The sequence below is a fragment of the Sander vitreus genome, chromosome 13 (genome assembly GCF_031162955.1).
Source record: "Sander vitreus isolate 19-12246 chromosome 13, sanVit1, whole genome shotgun sequence".
NCBI classification, from domain to species: Eukaryota; Metazoa; Chordata; class Actinopteri; order Perciformes; family Percidae; genus Sander; species Sander vitreus.
In genome coordinates, this window is record NC_135867.1 from 18,894,091 (window position 1) to 18,914,015 (window position 19,925).

General features: G+C 41.4%; 1 protein-coding gene across 4 annotated transcripts; it reads right to left on the bottom strand.

The window, feature by feature from the left end:
* Positions 1-113: 113 nt before the first annotated feature.
* On the bottom strand, positions 114-18,608 carry taf1 (TAF1 RNA polymerase II, TATA box binding protein (TBP)-associated factor). 4 transcript variants are annotated; one of them, XM_078265385.1, is made up of 41 exons: positions 18,255-18,608; positions 17,435-17,549; positions 17,098-17,221; positions 16,894-17,010; positions 16,426-16,548; positions 15,908-16,149; positions 15,565-15,780; positions 15,214-15,456; positions 14,900-15,131; positions 13,952-14,059; positions 13,669-13,836; positions 13,217-13,344; positions 12,797-12,904; positions 12,411-12,584; positions 12,115-12,288; positions 11,761-11,865; positions 11,450-11,650; positions 11,226-11,367; positions 10,615-10,745; positions 10,437-10,517; positions 10,200-10,349; positions 9,987-10,106; positions 9,538-9,713; positions 9,211-9,443; positions 7,979-8,186; positions 7,148-7,313; positions 6,734-6,945; positions 6,444-6,552; positions 6,254-6,352; positions 5,968-6,145; positions 5,568-5,635; positions 5,322-5,444; positions 5,117-5,209; positions 4,913-4,997; positions 4,715-4,782; positions 3,897-4,013; positions 3,427-3,534; positions 3,112-3,207; positions 2,240-2,459; positions 1,746-1,917; positions 114-920 (listed from the first exon to the last, which is right to left on the bottom strand). In XM_078265385.1, the coding sequence occupies exons 2-41, from the start codon at positions 17,546-17,548 to the stop codon at positions 698-700; spliced, it is 5,955 nt and encodes a 1,984-aa protein (XP_078121511.1). In that variant the 5' UTR covers position 17,549; positions 18,255-18,608; the 3' UTR covers positions 114-697. The 4 variants fall into 4 exon arrangements, with proteins under 4 accessions (XP_078121511.1, XP_078121509.1, XP_078121507.1 ...); XM_078265383.1 differs by lacking the exon at positions 3,427-3,534; XM_078265381.1 differs by lacking the exon at positions 3,427-3,534 and having other exon boundaries at positions 7,142-7,313.
* Between the last annotated feature and the right edge of the window lie 1,317 nt (positions 18,609-19,925).

Below are 19,925 nucleotides of genomic sequence, written 5' to 3' on the forward strand. Positions count from 1 at the left end.
GTCACTAGTGGTGTGCGTCTTTTTTTGATTAAACATGTCAATATGGAAGCTGAACTGCATGGACCTGAATACATCCCTAACTGGATCACCCAGACGAGCAATTATGCATAAACCAGAGTTCCACCACTTTATTAAACTAAGCTCAATGAGGTTTAGCGATTGAATGATCAGAATACTAAATAGTCTGTTCCTGTAATACATGACTTGTGTAAATTTCAACAGAGGAAGAGGAACATGTTTTATGATCTTTAACTGCAGCTTAATGTCTGTGAGTAATATATGATTTAATGATTTTTTTTTTTTAAAGAAAGAGCTGTCTGTTAACCTTCAGTATGTTTATTCTATTTTGAAATCAGGAAGTGGGATAGAAAAAGTGGAGTTGCTGAACTATTTGTTAGCGCAAGATATTAATGAGTTAAAACAGTACCAAAAAAAACTGTACACACTTTCATGTCAAGATACATGATATTCATTTAACATATAAAAGGCAAAATGAAATTTACAATGTGCTGTGTGTCCCTATACTGTAGGTACAACAGTGGAAGAGGAAGCTATAAACATTAACCATCATTTACAAAATAAGTATGTACACAACATGTTTGCCTGAGAAAATCTCAGTTTCTCCATTTTAAAACTGTGATTATAAACAATGTCTTCTTTATACTGCGGATAAAAAAAACAAAAAACTGACTACAGACTAGTTGTCAGAGTCCATGTCGCTGTCTCCCCCTATAGATCTGAATTCTTCGCTCTCCTCGTCTTCACTGAGCTGGACCTGGGAGAGCACAGCTGGGCCTCTCCTCCGTGCTTCATCTTCTTCATCTTCCTCCTCCTCTTCGCTGATGCCGTAGTCTTCTCCATTCCCCATGCTAGAGGGCTGCATGTGACTCCGGCTCTCTGTCTCCTCATAGCTGCCGTAACTGAGACAGAAGAGGCGTTTTAAATTATAATCCTTAGGATCTCTGAGAAATCAAACCCTGTTTTTAAAACTATTTATGGTTGGCATTTTTAAGCAATAGCCAATTTTATGCATTTACATTCTGTAATTGCCTCTCTATATAATAGTTTTATTGTTAGCGGCGGAGTCCGCCATTCCTGTTTTGGATTCAAATGACCTACCTACACACGTGGGATTCATAGGAAACGGTGATTGCAATCCAGCTTTACGGTTTGTATTTTATCTCATTGATGTCTGCCTCACTGCTACTGCTCACTCTCTTAACGCTGTATCAAGTAACTGCTTATACAAACTGAACATTTCCTACTGATGCTGCTTCACATTAAAAGCATGGTGAAACATAGGTTGGCTTTTACTGTGAATCAGACACAGGAAACACAATTCATTTGTTAATGTAGCTGCTCAAAGAGTGTTTGCCGTCATATTCAACTGCACTTTCTGATACCACCAGGACTGAAACTGAATTCCAACTTGGTGTAGTACATCACTACAAGTCATGTGATGCAGGTATAACTATAAATTACCTGAGATAAGAACTTTTTAAGACTTAGTTACAAAATGAGACCAATATAAAGAAAAGGACCATCTACTCTAGAAGGCGAGTATTATTGTTTGTAGTAGATGAAAACATTTATCTAAATGCTTACTTTCCCAGAAGGAAAAAATACCAAAAGAGTAACTTAAAGAAGTTGCTTGTAATTTCTTTTTTATGTCTCAAAGATTCATTTAAGCATCTGCATTCAAGAGTACTGTTATAGAGTATTTTTGACTCCCAGGCCAGTTGTACCTGACATTGCTGTCTTCCATGTGAGGCCCATCAGGCCCGTCCCCTTCATATGACATCATGCTCTCGTCTTGCTCCATGCCCATGCGGGCCGTCTCTTGAGCTCTCCGTGGAGGGGCAGGTCGCACATCCAACTCTCTATCAGAATCGCTACCACTCTCCGACAGGTGTATGGCTGGAGGGGACACGCAACGAATCAGGGCAAATGTCACACAACACAACAGGCTGCACATGATGTACAGAGAGGATAATTAATGATTGCTCACTGTCAGTTGGTATCTATTCTATACAATTATCTATATTACATAGACAGAACATCAAATAAATACACTATGTGTTTGCCTTTAAATGAATATATGCAGCACAATAATGCTGTCATCTTATATTTTATATTAATGCATTCTTCAATTGCTTATTTTCTGCTTATATTGCTTAATTTTTTAGTATAGCTGTGACCATTTTTTCTGCTGCCACCCCGGCACTGCAGGTGGACTTACAGGAGAAAGGGTTGTCGCCCTCCTCTTCGCTGGCATCGTCCTCTCCGTCAGACATGAGCAGATCCTGGTACAGCACGCTGGCTTGGGCTGGGCGGTTAGATAGTCCGTCCTCTTCCTCCTCCTCCTCCTCTTCCTCCTGGTCGTGCATCTGTCTGCGAGGCGGCAGCAACATGTCCTCTTCATCATCTTCGTCCTCAAGATCTCTGTCTGCGTCCTCTGCCTAAAAAGACAGGACAGAAAAATGGAATATAAATTAATAATTAGGAAGTAAGCAAGCTAAAGTGTAACTAAGTATACAAGTAAATACAATTACAAATCAAGAACAATAAATAAGTAAAACATGGTTCAATTAAATAGTACAAGAGGTTTTTAAAGATGATTTTGTTGGGGTTTTATTGCCTTTTATGATAGCTTGAGAATAACAGGAAAGGGGAGAGAGACAGAGAAGGGGATGACACGCAGCAAAGGTTGCCCCCATACAAGTGTGAACTTTTTGTCTGACACAAATACAAATTGATAAAAGTGTAGAAAGAAATATATTGTACAATTGTATCTCCTGAGTGTGAGAATAATAAAAAAAATACAAAATTAATTTGATAATAACAAATTAGCCAATCTCAACTTAACCAGGCCATCCAAATACAATTATGAAAATGGGAGAATTGTATGAATATACTTAAAGTTTATTAAATGAGAATATTAGGCCACAACAATGGCATTACCTGAAATTAAAGGGACTCTGATATAGTTACTTGCATGAAAATGTAAACATGCTTGGTGGCAAGTTGGCACATTTTCATTTGTGTATAAATGTGCAGCAGCGGGGGCCTCATATCAACTACATAACCTTTCAATAAATCTGTCTTTCTTACAGGAGCAGGGGTTTTGGGTTTGCCATCATCTTCCTCCTCAAAGCCTTCAATGTCCACATCTGACTCTTCCTCCCCAGGTCTTCTGCCGTGGCGACCCTGAGGGGCAGGTTGATAAAGGTCTGAGATCTCTTGCCAAAAGACGCAAAATAACTACACTCATTTTATGCTCTAATGTTATCTGTAACGTTCTGGTGTGAGGAACATCTTTAACAAGAGTAGGTATAACAAAAGCCTGTAATCAAGCTGGGTGCTCTGAGGATAGTTTGAGGAGAGGTGGCATGTGGTTGCTAGCCTTATTTCTGTCTCTCTCCATACCTGCCCCCCTCTCTTCTCTGGAGCAACTACTAGAGGTCCCTCAGAGAAAATGCTGCTGGTCTCTCTGGGCAGACTCCCTGAAGCCCCGCTGTCAAACAGATCAGCAGGCTGGCCAACACCACACGCAGCGGCACACACAATGGAAGAGACAGGACACAACAGCAGGAGTGAAGGAGAAAAACAGGGTGGGAGAAAGGAGACACTACAGTGAAGAAACTAGATTGTAAAGATGAAAATTTGAAAGTCTGGAAAGGAGAGTTAGTGCAGAGAACGAGTGAAGAAATACAAGGGCTAGGAGAACTACAAGGAGTGGCAATGAGACTACCGCACCTAAAAAACATTGGACTACCTGAAGTGGATTGTTATTACCAGCTGGAGGCCTAAAGTCAATTGTCAATGTGGCAAGATACACAGGAAACCACTGTTTACCAAGCTAGTAAATAAAAATTGGGCCCTGGCTGCTCTCCTACCTGCGGTGTGTATGGCCCAGGCGTCATTGGGTCCAGACTCTCCAAGTCAGCTGCATCTAGAGCTGCCTCTTTAGCAGTAGAGATGTCCTTCTCCAACTGGGTCAAGTGCTCATCATACTGGGGGCACAGAAACAGGTAATTATAACAACACTGAATAATGTTTTTCCTGCTCATAAAAATACAAGTCGACATAGTCTGAATCAAATCTAAGCAATTTGGCCAATTCTGCAGCAATTTAATATAAGATGTACAGTATTAAATAATGTTCAAGTACAACCCTCTTCTACACCAAGCCAATATTGCGTAAATTTTTTTCTAAATCTATTTTCTACAATAGCGTGTAAAAAAACAGAGGGATAACTGTTCATCAGATGGAGAAGATTTATTACCTCCATCTCCTAAGTGGTCATGTTTTTGGCTTGGTTTGTTTTTGGTGTTTCAGCAGGATAGCGAAAAGAAATACCTGCCTATTTTCATGAAACGTGGTAGAAGGTGGTAGCATGGGCCAAGGAAGAACCCATTACAATTTGGAGTGGATCCAAATCACAAGGCAGGTATGAGATAGGGAATTTGTGCTGCATTCATGTGGTGTCATAATGACTGGAAAAATTAGTTCCTGAGTGGAAAAATTCACGTGAACGCCCCCTCAAATCGGAACTTTAACATTGCGAGGATGAAAAGGGCAAACTAGATAGATACTTTATTAATCCCGAGGGAAATTTTAGGCATCCAGTAGCTTAGACAACCATAATACAACAAACACACATATATCTCACATACATAGAAATCACTCACAGAAATTTAAAGAGTCAACATACCTCTGCCAAGGTTTGCTTGCACACATTGACAATATCCAGGGCTGTCTTGGTGTAAGGACTGTCTGGGCCTGCGAAAGACACAGAGAGAGCACAAACAACATCTTTACTTAACTGCAGAACTCTGCTCTAAGTTAGTCATGCTTTAAGAAAGTCCGACCTCAGAGGTCACCATAACAGGTAACACCTTAACACAATTACCATTGTACTTGATACTGTTGGCGTGAATGAGACTGACATCTGAAAGGAACGCATCTCGGTTCTGGTATTTGTGTTTGGAGATGTTCTGTTGAACCATGAAACACAAATACACAAAGAGGCACAGTTCATGTTACATGTATTTGTATTGCTGAAAAATATCAAATGAGTATATTTAATTCAAGGATGACACCTTGTATGACTCACCTTGCGGATGTTCTCCAGATCCATTGGGCTCACAATCACCTTATAATAGTCGGGCACAAACTTTTTGTTGACAGGATGGTGAAATGGCCATGACTATAGTGAAGGGAGGAGTTAAGGAATGAGATCATTAACATATTCTGCATGTGAACTGATCAGTGCTCTCAAATTGATTAAGGTAAGAAAATGGTAAGCAGGGGTGACTCACATCAGGAACCACCATCATTTTCTGGGTCACAATGTTGTCTAGAATGAAGGAGAAGGCCACCTGATCATCATCATCCAGCAAGGGGTTGATGGCTTTCTCCAGCCTTACCAGCCTGTCCTCCTTCTGCACGCACACGCGCACACACACACACACACACACACACACACACACACACGTTTCATGGTTAGTGTAAAAATTGACAAAAGGGCAGGAAGCTGTGAAAAAAACATCTAAATTAACACTCACCTCTCTCAGTTTAGCATCACACAGGTCCAGCATGGACTGTGCTACCTGTGTTATTGGATGTTTTGCCCCTGGTGGAACAAAAACAGAGAGCATGAGAGCTGTTTGATGCGAGGTTAAAATGAAAGTGTAACAGAAACCAGAGAAAGACTTGGGTCTGTTTTCAAGAGAGGTGGTTGAACATGTTCTTACATATATATATATTTTTTTAAGATTATTTTTTTTCCCTTAATTTGTAGTGACAGTGGATAGACAGGAAAGGTGGGAGAGAGATGGGGAATGATACGCAGCAAAGGGCCACCTGTCGGATTCAAACCCGGGCAGCTGCAAAGGACTCAGCCTACATGGGGTGCACGCTCTTACTGGGTGAGCTAGCGGTCGCCCCACGTTCTTATAACTTTACCATTGTAGGTGGCGCTGTTTTTGACGATAACCTCCACTGCTTCACGGAACTCCTCCCTGGATGGGTACAGTCGCTTACGTACATTCTCCCTTAGCGTCTGCAGGTCCATGGGCCGTGTGATGATCTTATAGTAGTCCTTCACAACCTTAGCATTCACTGGTGTGTGGAATGGATATGTCTACATAGAAGAAGCAGAAGAAGTGAAGATAAGACAATAGAGCAGTAAAGGAGGTGACTGGAAACAAAGAAATGTTGAGCTGGATGAGTGTATGCCGGCAGATCTTACATTGGGGTGATCCCGCATGTCATTGATGATGCTCTCTAGCACAGAAGACAAGGTCACCATGGGGTCCGTGCGTCTGCGGTGGATGGCCTTGTGGGGTTTCTGTGAATTCAAAACAAAAACAGTTTAAAAGATCAGCTAAAGGGACTCTAGGTTCTGAATGTGTAAGAACAAGCTGTAAAACACTGCTTACATTGAGGTAGTCACAGTGCACAGCGTTGCCTACGCGTCTCTTCTTCTTTGGTGGGAGCTGTTGCTTGGGGAACTTGAGCACTAAAGACTTTCTGCGCACTTCATCAGCGCTGTAAGATAAACAAATTGTTAGGACCTGCCCGGGTACAGGCCACAGACCATTCACTTATTAACATTTAGAAAATACCAAGCCAATTTATAACTGGATTTTGCAGCTCATGCTAAAATTAGCGAGTACAGATTGAAATTATTTCCAATAGTAACAGAGGAGAAATGAGGACAATCCATTACCTTTCAATGAGTTGTTTGCCCAACACAATTTTGGTGCCCTCCACCTTGATCAGTTCCTCATTGTCGTTGTGGATGACAGTCTTTTCCAGCTCCTCCTCTTGCTCCTCTGTCATGGCAACTGGGTTAGAAGGTGGGGCGTTGGTCTGATAGTACAGCGGGCAAAACTTGTTGGTCCTCATGTGTCCAATGGCTCCACATGCTCCGCACTTTAACTAGGGAAAAGAGGCAATTATTGAGGAACACGAAAAATAATCTGCCAGTGCTATATGATAAGAATACTGAAAGAAAGAACAATACTACAAATTGACATAATATCTACACCAATGGAAAGCCACAGGTTGGCATTTAGCTGGGTGCCAAAAAGCTGGAGAGGAAATGTATAGTAAAGTACTGAATCGGCAAGCTTACTTTTACCTTGAGGTCTGGTCTCTCTTTGACCTTCTTGACCTTCTTCTCTGGAGGTCCCTTGATCTTGTCTTTCTCTTGGTTTCTCTTCAGCCTCCTCAGCTGCTCCTGAATACGCCGGCGCTCCTTCCTCATCTCCTCTCTGTGCTGCTCATCGAAGAGGGCAAACTTTCGTCTGCAACCACAAAGATACACAGTCCTGGCTGTTTTATATTCACTGGTTCAGTTGTGATAATGGCATGGGCCTAATTAAGTGGAATTTCTACAATTTAAGCTCTTAGGATGTGTTCACACCAAACACGAAGCGAGCATTTCGCATGGTGCTTGGGTTAATACCACTCATACAGTATTCCTCTCCAGCGAATCTCTTCCTCAGTTTAACTCGTGCAAGTAACTCGAGGAAAAAAAATGTCTTCACATTTGATGTGCAGCATTAGGCTTTCCCCTTAATGAGCTTTATTAATCTCCACTTTGGAGAATACAGCAACATTAGGCATGACCTGCTAGTTAACTGATGGTATGATGTGATATAAATGCAAGACATAAGGCATGATCTATGTTTTCAAATGTAGGGTGTGTGCAGCCGCATCAAAACTAATTTGCATACTAATTATGAACGTTTTGTTAAAAGTTGCATAGTTATGGTGACTCATATCATTTATTTCGTTCAAAATAGTTTTTTGAACTATAACATCATTATAGCAGCAAGCTATACAGATTAACAGAATAACATTAGCATGACATGGTGCTGTGGTTATTAAACAGTATGATTAATTACTCCCAAAGACCAATTACCCACTGTAAGATGAGAAAGCTCAAAATTTGATTAGTGAGACTCACATGAATTCATCATCCTTGGTGGTTCGGATCCTGGTGTAGGCGTCAATGACAGAAGCCTTGCGAACTGTCTCGCAGCGAACATATTCCTTGCCGTCCTCATCCCTGAAGGTGCGATAGATCTTGAGTCGCCGTCCTGTGGCCGAGGAGTTTAGGCTGGTGACGGAGGAAGTGTCATCGTCCTTGTGGGAACTGGTGGATAAGGAGCTGGCTATAGAGTGAAGGGTAAAGTAAAGCTTACAGTTAGAGAGACAAACATGTTTCAACTAGGGCTGCACGATATTTTGTTTTATCGTCTACATCGCGATGTGCGCATGCGCGATAGTCACATCGCAGGATGTTGCAATGTTGACACTACAACTTCTTTGCTGCTTGATAAAAAAAGTAAACTTTCACCGTTCTCCTTTTCCGTGATTGTTACCGGCCGACCCTTCCCCTTTAAGACAGGTGGTCATGTGACGTAATGTTAGTCCGACGGGGGAGGGGGGGGGTTGTTGTTATGGGAAGTGAGGCTCACTTCCATGTGTAGAAAAGTACCGTAAGCGGTGACACAGTGATGCACATGCTTTTCCATGGGTAGTGAAGCTACAGTAGTCAGTGTTTTATGTTCGCTGCAAAGACAAACTAAATCACCTGATTAATGCAGCGTAATCACGACATCTCCCGGCCATTTTTCACCGCAGAAAGCTGCTACCAGCCAAGCTAAAGCTAATATAGTTAGCCTAACAGACGCCTTGTTGTTGGGACAGACAACAAGGCTTCTGTCCCAACTAACGTTATGGTTCAGAGCTGCGACGCTGGAAACGTAACACTAATCTACAACAGCAGTCTGTTTCTGATATAACGTAATTTACACTGATTTAAGTGCTCTTGGATACACAGTTTGTTGAAGAGTGTGACATGCAGGCTCTGCATGCACAGCAAACCAACAATCATGATCAATTTGAATCAGTTTATCAAACAACCAAAGCAGGCCCCGTTAGTCGACCACAACCTGACATTCAGAGGAAGCAACATGCATGCATTATTAATATCATTCACTTTAGCCTGGATTGATATTATATGAAAAATTAGTCTTTTTTTGATATCGCAATATATACCGCAGGGGAAAAAAATATCGCAATGTAAGTTTTTTCCAATATCGTGCAGGCCTAGTTTCAACCTTAAACAACTAATACAGATATGTCCATAAAGCGCACAATAAAGATCACTGACTTTCAGAAACACAGACTCACACAAGCCTTTGCGCCGCTCCTTGCGTCCCTTGTGGTCACGGTCGCTCTCCTCGCCCATTAGCATCCTCTGCAGCTCCTTCCTCTCCTGCTCCTCCCTCTCGCGGGAAAGCTGGGAGCTGGTCTTCTTGTTCTGAAGCATGTTCTCAATGTTCTTCCCCATCTCCTCAAAGTCACTGTCCTCCGCCGAGCTGCTGTCTGTGTCTGTGGAGAGCACCTCTGTCGACTCTAACACTCTGTGGTGGGGGTGCAACAAGAAGACTCAAGGTGTGCTCAGACAGAATCCTGAATAACACACATAACCCTAAATATGGGTCATAAGAGTCTCACTTGTTCTGCAGGTCAAAGATCCTCTGGCACTCTTCCTTGTAGCGCTCCTGGTGTTCCGCAACGGAGAAACGAGAGCCTCTGGCAAACTTGCTCATGGGTCCCTCACCTGAACGCGCCTGCTCTGTGGACATGGTTCTCACCACATCAATCACCTCCCAGCGTGAGAGCTTCTTGATCTAACACAGATACAAACACACAATCACTTTAACAAGCCTGAAAGATAAGGTAAAAAACAAAAAAACACCCTAAAAATAAAGCCACATGCCTTTCCTGTATTTGTCCAGTTAGAGTGAATAAAAGATGGGAGAATAGAAGTTATCCATTGCTGTGATAAAAAAAAATAGTTATTGTGGATATCAAACCTGGGTTCCACTAATTAGGGGACGGCCCCTTTACCACCAGGCTGTCCTACATCAGATTCATGCGCTAGCATATCACCATGGTCTTACCTCTTCCTCTGGAACACCAAACTTGCGCAGCAGCTGCTTGGCATTCTTCAGTGAGAGTCTCCTCAGGTCAGCGTCTGTCCCCGTCACTGTCTTTTTGGCAGGCTGCGGCTCTTTGTCATCCTAAAAAAACCCGCACAGGATTAAAGTTTTCATCCTCTATATCTACACCATGCAGAACATGGGGTGGCAGACTTTTGCTAAAGCCATTCAGACCTTCTGTTGAGTGGGCTTGTTGGGCACTTTGACGTAGGAGAAACCCTCTCCACAGCCTGTAGGATCAGCCACGCCTGTAACTTCCAACAGGCATTTCCCCTTCATGGCAGAAATGAAGGCTCTTGTTGTGTTCCAGGGGGCTGTCCGCACCTAAGACGTGGTACATAGGATCAGTATTGTGTAAATCTGAAAGGTATCTAATCTGAAATCACAAACTTTATTATGAGGAACGCATACCTCATCATCAATCTTCATTTGAAAGTCCTCTTCGTTCTCCTCCTCTGGAGCAAAGAAGGATTTCTCACCATATCCAGCATCCTAAAAAGGACAAAATAACTTAGTGAAGTAGTGAAGCCGTGCCACAAGACTAACTTGTGTTAACCATGTGAAGCTCTTTAGAGGCAGATACTGTTACCTTGAGTCTCTGCTCTGCCACCAGCATGCTATAGTAAGCACAGCACTGCTCTGGAGACACCATGGCCCTGATCTCCTCCTCTGTAGGCAATCGGAAGTCAGGCTTAAGCACCCACCAGTTAGAGTCCATCCCTGGCATGAGGAAAAGATACTGTTAGACTTTTTTCTCATATCTGCAACCTTACTCTTGAACACAGAATGCAGTATTAAGAGCAAAATATCATGTCAGAGTTTCCATTAAAGACTGTTAGACAAAAATTAAGCATAGTGTGAGAATACCATAACTTGCTGATGTAAACGGTAAGCATTTGTACCCTGTGTCCTTACACTGTCCTTAGACTACATCTTACCTTCAGGGTAATATCCAAAGTAGGTGTTAAAAGCTCTTTCCCTGCTCCCTGCTTTCCTATCTGTCAATCAAGGCACACACACTGTAGAGCTCATGGAAAGTATATCTTTATAAACCTCAACATTGACCTGATGTAACACAAGTGTGTTAGGTTAGTCCAACATATGAAGAAGAAACTTTATTTGTCACATATGATAATGATAGCAACTGATAATGATCACTAAATGGTGGGCGTACAGGTTTAACAAATGAGCGTGGTCTACCTGTACGTTTGAAGTCAGCACAGAGTTTTAGTCGTTTTCTGATGCTGCTCTCTGAGTGTGAGGGAAAAGCTTTCTTTATATCCTCCATGCGGATTCTCCTTGGCCGATCCTTGCTCTTCCAGAACAAGCGGTAAATGAACACCTACAGAATACAGATGTGACAGTTAAGCATTTGCAACAACAGCAGCTTAAGTTTCTAGGCAAGTTCAGGCAAATAAACATACCTGTAAGAAGTCTCTGATGTGAGTATTGGCTCGTTTGGAATTGGGCCCTGGAACCTCAAATAAGGGGCACTGCTGACCAACTACAACTATGTCCACAAGCTCTCTGATGTAGTAGCCGTGTCGCGTTCGCAGAACCAAGAAATCCGTCTCTGGCATCTTGTGCAGGTAGATTGGAGCACGGAAAAGGTTGTTTTCAAATGCCTAAAAGAAAAAGAAATACCATCTCACTGTTTGCCATGTTAACAGACCAGTGATGCTTCATATAATTTACCTCATCTGAATACTGATTATTTGACAGTGACGGTACTGACCTGGAGCAGCTGTCCAGGATGAAGAGAACCCAGGAAAGGGGATGTGTGGCAGTACACAGTCTCTCCATATTTGCAGTCGGGTGCTCCAGGATCTTTTCCAGGTTTCTGAAGAAGAAAGTAACAATGCAATAAAGTATTTTAACAACTCTATCCAACAAAGTGGAAAATATGGAGTCTGCAATTTTCATCAAGTTGAATGGATTATCTGAAATGAACACCAGAATGAAATATAAAACAATTCTGCAAATTGAAATAAATATCACAATAACAATTGTACACCTATGTGTATGCAATTCTGCATGTCTTGGCTAACAAAATGCAAAGTCACGAGAGGAACACAAAGACTAGACTCGCCCTTTTGTAGTAGTTTTTGATCTTAGTGGCCAAGCCGACTTGCATGATGAGAGGGGGGTATTCTTCACTGTACTCGGCCAGGATCAGTTCTCCATCTTTACCCGTCAAGTCCTGTGGGGTTCGCATGAAGAACATGTCTCCTCCTCCTGACGCCTGTCGCTCCTGCTCTCGCATCTATAAAAGAAAAATATTGACACATCCACTCAGTTAACCATTAATGTACAAAAATGGCAAAACAATACAAAGTTATCAGAATGTTTATAGAGTAATAGTGCTTGTTTTGAGCAGGGCTCCACCTTGGCCTTTTTCTTAATGTGTTTGAGCAGTGGTTGGACAGCATGGGGACCGGGCTGAGCCAAAGATCCAAATGAGTACTTCTTCAGATTCGGTCGATGAAACTGGCGCAGCTTCATGGGCCCCATGTGAGTGGGGAAGAAGGGCTGCCTTAGCTCCAGTGCGGGGATGGAGTGCTGTCAAAGACACAAAATTGACTCCATCAAATTGTAAGACTTCTACACTTCAGCTGTTTTCAGCCTATTTCACAGGTTATGGCTCCGTGTCAACTCTATGAATCAGCAGGATTCTGTCACCATATTTACAGTATAAATTACAATTGAAAGTATCTCCATGTTGACCATGTCCTGTCGGCTGTAACTTTTTCTTTTTGTGGGCTGCTGCTTACCTGAATGATGTTGCCACCGAAAGTCCCCCTCAGGCCCTGCTGTTTAGGATAGTAGAACTCATCATTGGAGAGGTTCCAGGGGTCTTTTTGTTCAGGCTGGGACATGTTCTAAAAAACAAAAACAAAAAAAAAACATATTTCCTACTGAAAGTAATGTCCTTCAAACCTTTCTATTTTTGTTTATGAATTTATAGAATACCATTCTCAGTCCAAAACTCTTGTCATTTTCATTTCACCATATCGGCTCCTTCATTATGTAGCCTTGGCCATTCATTGAGCATCAGCCTTGATTATTAAACTTCATATTTGACCATCCTCTGTTTCAAATGATTCACATATCCACTGCAGAAGCAGAACTTGTAATCTGTCATTTCATATTATCAAACGTGGTTCTTCGCCTGCCCTCAAAAGGCAGCATACCTGCTGTGGCTCATCTTTTATCACCCCAGTTTTCCCCAGCAGGATGCGGCTCTTTTTGATTGCTGTTTCCTTCTTATTCTCTTTTGATGGGGAGTGGGAAGTCATCTCCTCCTTTTCATTAGGGATTTCTTCAAAAGACAACAGTTTGTCAAAATAAGTAGACGGACAACATTGTATTTTTAGGCTCCAACCACCAAATAATGCAGATCCCAGGATTTACACTTTTACTTACAACCTAAAATTAGATGCTCTATTAAGATGATAAAACATTACAGTCAGTCACATACATTAATTCAGCTTTCAAAAACATGACCCCGTATAAGAACATTTACAAACTTCAGAAAGGTCATACTGTATATTTTACCTCAAATTTCAATGAAAGATGTACATTTTGGAAAAAAGCAAAACAGACGTAAAGGTGTAGCCTAACAAGACGGGAATTCTGAATGTACCTAGGATTATATTTTCATCATTGGGATCCAGTGTAAGAACAGGTGGCATGAGCATGTGTTCCATCTCCTGGTCATCCCAGATTATGTTATCTTCCCAGCGTCCATACACTAACTCCTCACTGTCAATGGGGAAAATGGAGAACCAGGGAGAGTCTTCTTCCTGAAAGGCTGCGGGGGAACCAAAACAAATGCAGACAATGCAGAAAATGAGAGGTTAGGCTAAGATTAAAAAAAGGTCGGGTGAATCTATTATTTGTATTGTGACCTAAACTCTCAAACTTACATTGATTTTCATGGCTGTTTTTTTCACGCTTAGAGCCAGAGATTGAAGAAACTTTGGGCATGGGGGGAGGCGTAGGTGGCACCAACTGGGAATTACTTCTTGTTAGACCTGTAACATTAAATAGATTATTATATTTCTTTTACAAACATGAAATATTACAGCCTCTACAGAGGCCTACAGACAGATTTAACTGGAGCAGAAAAACAAAACAACAAAAACACGCAGGCCCCTTCCGATGGGTCTGGGGACATTCCTGGATAGCATGTTGAGCTGTGGACCGATCCCCTCAGAAGGGTCTGGGGATGGCCTACTGCGACAACTCCCACAAAACGCCACAACCCTAAAACCCATTGCCGATTAGACCTCCGGGGTGGACCCTGCTGTCTTGGCCTGAGCCTGCACTATGGTTAACCCACGCCCCCCTGCCCGGCATGCTGGCCAGAGGCCTTACATGGTCAATTTAAAACCCCACAAATTTAAAATCACCCACAGCCTCTGTTTTTATCATTGTGTACTATCATTAGGTATTATCCTACCTACTTGAGACGCTCTCCTTTTGTTGTCATTGCTCTATAAGCAATCCTCGCTATAAACAAACCTCAAAATGTCATATCACAAAACTAGCCGAACTCAACCTCCCAGACCAATAAAAATCATTGTACTGTACTTGTCCTATGTTCTAATGTCTGTATGTTTTATCACCATCCAATTGTCCTATGTCTTCTTGTAATGTTTTATTGCATCCACTGTCCTGTGTTTTTTTGTAGTGTTACTGTATATATATTTATTCCAACCTGTGTTTTGCCGCTACAGTGTCTTTCAAGTTTTGTAAACACCACCCGGGTATAGTATGCTGTTTGCATCATACAACACAACACACAGACACAGACACACACACAAAAGCATTGCAAGAGTTATTTTAGTATTTTTTTCTCCCAGGTGTTTTACCCTGCTGGGCGTTATAAGCGTTGGCATTGCGGGTCATGCTAGAGGGCAGCCATCCTGCCAGGCTGGCTCGCTGAGTCTTTGTGCCCTTGTGTTTTATGTCCTCCCCATTCCAGATGATATCGTCCTCCCATTTCAGTTGAGTGACCATCAGGAAGAGCTCATTCTCAAGGGCTGATAACTCCTTATCTTCATCATCGTTATTATCATCGTCGTCGGCCTCCCGCCTCAGAAACTAGAGATATATTATACATAATATCAGTAACACAATCAGTATATTTTTCATGATATGGCTACAGATATCCACGCCGGCATACCTCATGTGGAGTCGCAGTTATTTCATTCGGCGTGTCCTGCTGCTGAGGCTCACTGCTCTGGTGTTCTTTTAGCTTTAAGCCGTAGTTGAAGTTGCTTCCATCCTCAGAGACGCCTAGCATGTCGTACCAGAGCTGGGCTGGACCATATCTCCATTCTGCTACTTTAGGTCGAGACTCTGCCTCCTTGTCCCCATCACCACAAGTTTGTGAGAACTTCGATTCTACTGGGGCCATCATGGTTATCTGGAATGCACAGAAAAAGCATGTAAAGTGCCGGATACAATGACTTTACTAAGACTACTACCAGCTGACATTAGAGCCTACAATAGCATATAACACTGGAAAAATGACCTCATCATCAGAGAGACACTGCTCTGGGGGTGGAGGGGGTGCGTACTCGTAAAGCCATCCAGACTTCTTCTCCTGGCTTTGCTCTGTGGGCTCTCCTTCTGGAGGTGGTGTCCCAGGCTGAGGGTCTCTGTGCTTCCGCTTCTTCTTCCTGCGGGCACTCCTCCAAACGGATGGCATGTTCTTTCCAGGACCAAACAGTCGTAAGAACCTAAGCACCTGGTAGTACATCCGAGAGACAGTGGGTGTCAGTGCACTCATAATTATAAAATGATGATGATAAAATAATCCTTCAGCATGTAATGATTAATCTTAGTTCAGGACAGTGCCTGTAAAGATGCTTTACCCTTCCAGGCCTAAACTCTGGGAAGAGCTGTGTGACACCTGGCAGCGCTTTGGCAGCATCTTTCTGCATGATGCCAGCAAGAGGGAGGTTGAGACTATCTGGGGGGCCTCCAGCCCCCAAACCCTGGCAGGGACGGTCAGTTTCTGACTCAGAGTCTGAGGAGCTGCTGAAGTCAACCTTATCAGCCGTAGAGGATGGCGCGATGATGGAGGGCAGGATGATGCCATCCCCCTCTTCCCCAACTGTGAGGAGAGACAGTGACAGATCACAGCAGCAGCAGAGACAATAAAACTTCATCTTCAGGTATTTGTGATCTAAAGTACTTGAACCTAACCTGAATTTACTATATGATCAAGTGTAGTATATGTTCTTCAAAGGCAATCTAAATGACCGTAGGATCCACCCTGATGAACTACCCTTAGTACCAGCATGTACTTCCTTACAGACTCCTGAGTTGCAGCTTAAATCTCTGTGGAAGAGGGCAAGCCAAACACAATCATGAGTAAACACGTCCTTACCATTTGTGCTTGGAGAGGAGGGTTCCTCTTTCTTAGCAGCTGTAGGAAGACTTGGTGGTGGTGGAGGAGGCATAAGCTTAGAATCAATATCCTCGCAGTCAGCATCATAGTCATCCTCGTCATCTGAGAATAAGGAATTTGAAAATGTGGGAAAATGGTTACATTAAAATAAAGATAAAAGTAAATAGTCCAACAACACTTTGGATTCCTTGGTAAGGACGACTGAGTATTGTTGTAAAAATGAATAAGGTGTTGTTTGACTCTGCAAAATGTTGTATATTTTGTACAATCAATAACTTTTTATTATTATAGAAACATTGTATCTATGAAGATAAGATCAGATATACATCTTAAGAAAAAAAAATTCAAAAGCAAACATATAAGCAAAAATAAAGTTTGATGAGTAATTTTTAAATGAATCTAACAATCAAACTCAAATACGACTCTAAGGAGCTGTAAGTTGATCACCTGTTTTCCTGCTGGGCTGCAAAGACCCCATGGCCTGACGGTACTTTTTTGTCTCATCCTCAGCAACTTCACTAATGTCAGAATAATCAACTGCATCGTCCGTGCTTTTCACCCAACCTGGATAAGGAGAAATATTGAATATATGTCATTCCATCCTGTTCATGGCTAAATTATTGCAAAGTTCCTTTTTAAAGTTAAACTAACCTTCTGCATCCACACTACCAGAGTCTCTGCTTTCATCTTGATCACCCTCCTCATTGGCAGTGATCTCTGTAATGAGTGAGCCCAGACCCAGACTACCCAAACCAGCCAAATGCTTTTTGGACTCCTGGGTAAAAAGAATCAGCAGAAACAGAACAGAAAGTTGCAATAAGCATGGAAAATACAATATAACCTTGTTCTAACAATTAATTGTAAAAAACTGTATTATATATAACTTTCACCATGTATTTAATAATCATTGTTTAAATGCTATGCTTGAAGAAACTAATTAAAATTAATCTTAAACTTTGGTATAGAACATAATCTTTAAAACACCCACATTGTCCAGAACACTGTCATCCTCTAGCTGTCCATCTTCATTGATGTTTCCGAAGAGGAATCCAGTAAGAGAGAAAGGGCGATCTTGATCCTCGTCACTGTCTGAGTCCGACATACTAAATGGAGAACATTTACAGTGACTTGCAAAATTAGTTAGGGACATCACTATGATCCTAGAATGGTCCTGAGTTATGCGTTCATACTGAATTTAAGTTGATCACGGACTACATGTCATAAGTTATTTTTTAGGCTGCCTGTTATCTGACTTGGCTGACTAAACTCACCAAATCAAGGTTAATCTACTTGGCAACCTTAGTTTACAATACCAATTCATGCATTTTTATTTTGTTAATGTTTTAAGAAAACATCACAGAATAGTCACCCTAAGGAAGGTCATTCAAATATTTCACAGTAACGTACCTTACATTTAATAAAAGACATGCATATCTGACAGATTGATGTATTTGTAAGCACATGTAACGTTACAGTATGCCTTCAATATGTGCAATTGGTGTGTTGTGATGTTTTATATGCAAATGCCCATTTGTTTTCTTTTTTGTGGTTGTGTGCCAATCATGCTCTTCTTTTAAAGCTGTTGGGAGAATGCTGTTCTTAATACAAAAAAAAGGCACAATACACTGCTTTACTGCCAATTTTGAGCTGAAGGTTTGTAACAGACAAACCTAGCTAGCTAGTTTTATCTATAACGTTACTGCAATTAAGAAACGCTACATCCTAAGCTAGTTGCGTTCGTTAACTTTAGCTTTCTCGCTAGGAATTTGATAGAAACAAAAAATCGTAAATGTTATAGATGCACTTACCTTTCGTGACCTAACTTCAGATTTGGTACGCTTTGACCAGCTTGCCGTATCTGCTGAATGCTAGCAGCTAAACTGCTACAGCTCAATTCACCCAGGAAAAGTAACGTTAACGTTAGCTGAGTTAGCTAATGTTCACTAGACAAAATAACTCGTTAACTCAAAGATACTTTCTACATGTGCCTGTATCGGCATTGTGAGGTCAACAGACCAGACAAAAATACATAAAAATGCATTTTATGCAGTCTTTACATAGCCAGGTTCGGTACAAACTTTTTTGTTTTTATTTGTAAACCAGGCACTGCAGCGTACTGCAGCCTGCAGGCACCTCCGTCAGCTAGCTAAGCTAACGTTAGCCGAAAGTCGAAGGACCAAGTGACCCGGATGGACAGGGTGATGCGTTTAGGCACTCCCTGTAACGTGGGAAACTGTTGTGTTTATCACAAAGGATCTTCAACATCCAGAAAGTATTATTTAGCAGTCTGTAAGTATGCATAACAGAGCGCGGCTGCCTTTCTAAGGGAATATTACATTGTGCTTTATCTAATTATAGTGGATTTCTGCTACTAATATCCCTTAAAATATTTAAAGTTCTTTCTCCCTACTATCAGTAACGTTAATACTGTTGGATACCACGCTCCTTAAAATGTTGTTTTGTAGCTAGCAAACAGTTTATGTTCAGTGTCCAATGCGTTATTAACTTACATGCATTGTTTATATGACTAGACACATTATGTTGTTTGCAAGGGCCGAGTGCTTTTATTATGAAGCCTGTAGAGTGCCAGCGTTTGAGGCAGGTCAGTGTTGTCCACACTAACAACTTTGACAGCTCTGGTTTCTTGTAATTCTTACTTTAACTAATATCGTATCTGATGAAAGCTCATATAAACGAACTAACTAACTAACAAATGTAAGCATTAATCCTCAATTATAAGTTAGAGTTTTGCTTTATGTATCCTAAATATACATTTAATAAATGAAATGACCAATTATTCCTTAGCATTGTGCTTTCATTCTTGTGGAAAGTAGCTATCAACTTGTGAGGACCAGAAATATAAAATATATATATATATATATAGTAAATATATTATGTTTTGTTTATATTGTATGAATTAGAAATCTCATATATTTAATTCCACCTCTTTAACTCGCCTCTCTAGACTAAGGATTTGACCATTTAATAGTACTATATTAATTGATAGTAACCATGAGTGCATATTGCATGTTTGAAAGCTGTAAGTACAATTACCAGACCTTTACAAGCTATGAACAGTATGTGTCTCAGTACATGCCTTATCCTAGTCACTCCAGTTTCCCTTGGCCACTAGGCTTAAGTATAAATCCCCAAATTGGACTTTTATCATGGTGGATTTTTTTGCACTCTTCAAGCAAACATCTTCGCATTCACATGGCAGGATGTAATGTAAAATACCATTAACGTTAAGTACAGTAAGAGGTACTAATCCTTTAGTGGCAAAATAGGATAATACTTAAAACTGTTATTTTACCTCAAAGATGATGTCGTCAGTTCAATCAGGTCTTGGGGACATCATTACTGAGAATGTGGTTGAAAAGTGAAAGTTGATTGGACGTCTACATTACAGATATTTCATACTATTATAACAATAGGAGGTCCCAAACATCTAAAACTTAAACGTATATGGTCAATAAAAA

What these genes read in the sequence shown, in the direction of transcription:
- taf1 (XM_078265385.1), bottom strand. Translation starts at nt 17,548, where the DNA reads ATGTCGGACTCAGACAGTGACGAGGATCAAGATCGCCCTTTCTCTCTT. An exon ending in AAGAGAGACCAGACCTCAAG is followed by an intron (nt 6,946 to 7,147) that starts GTAAAAGTAAGC and finishes TCTTTTCCCTAG; the next exon opens with TTAAAGTGCGGAGCATGTGG. An exon ending in GGCAAACAACTCATTGAAAG is followed by an intron (nt 6,553 to 6,733) that starts GTAATGGATTGT and finishes TTTATCTTACAG; the next exon opens with CGCTGATGAAGTGCGCAGAA.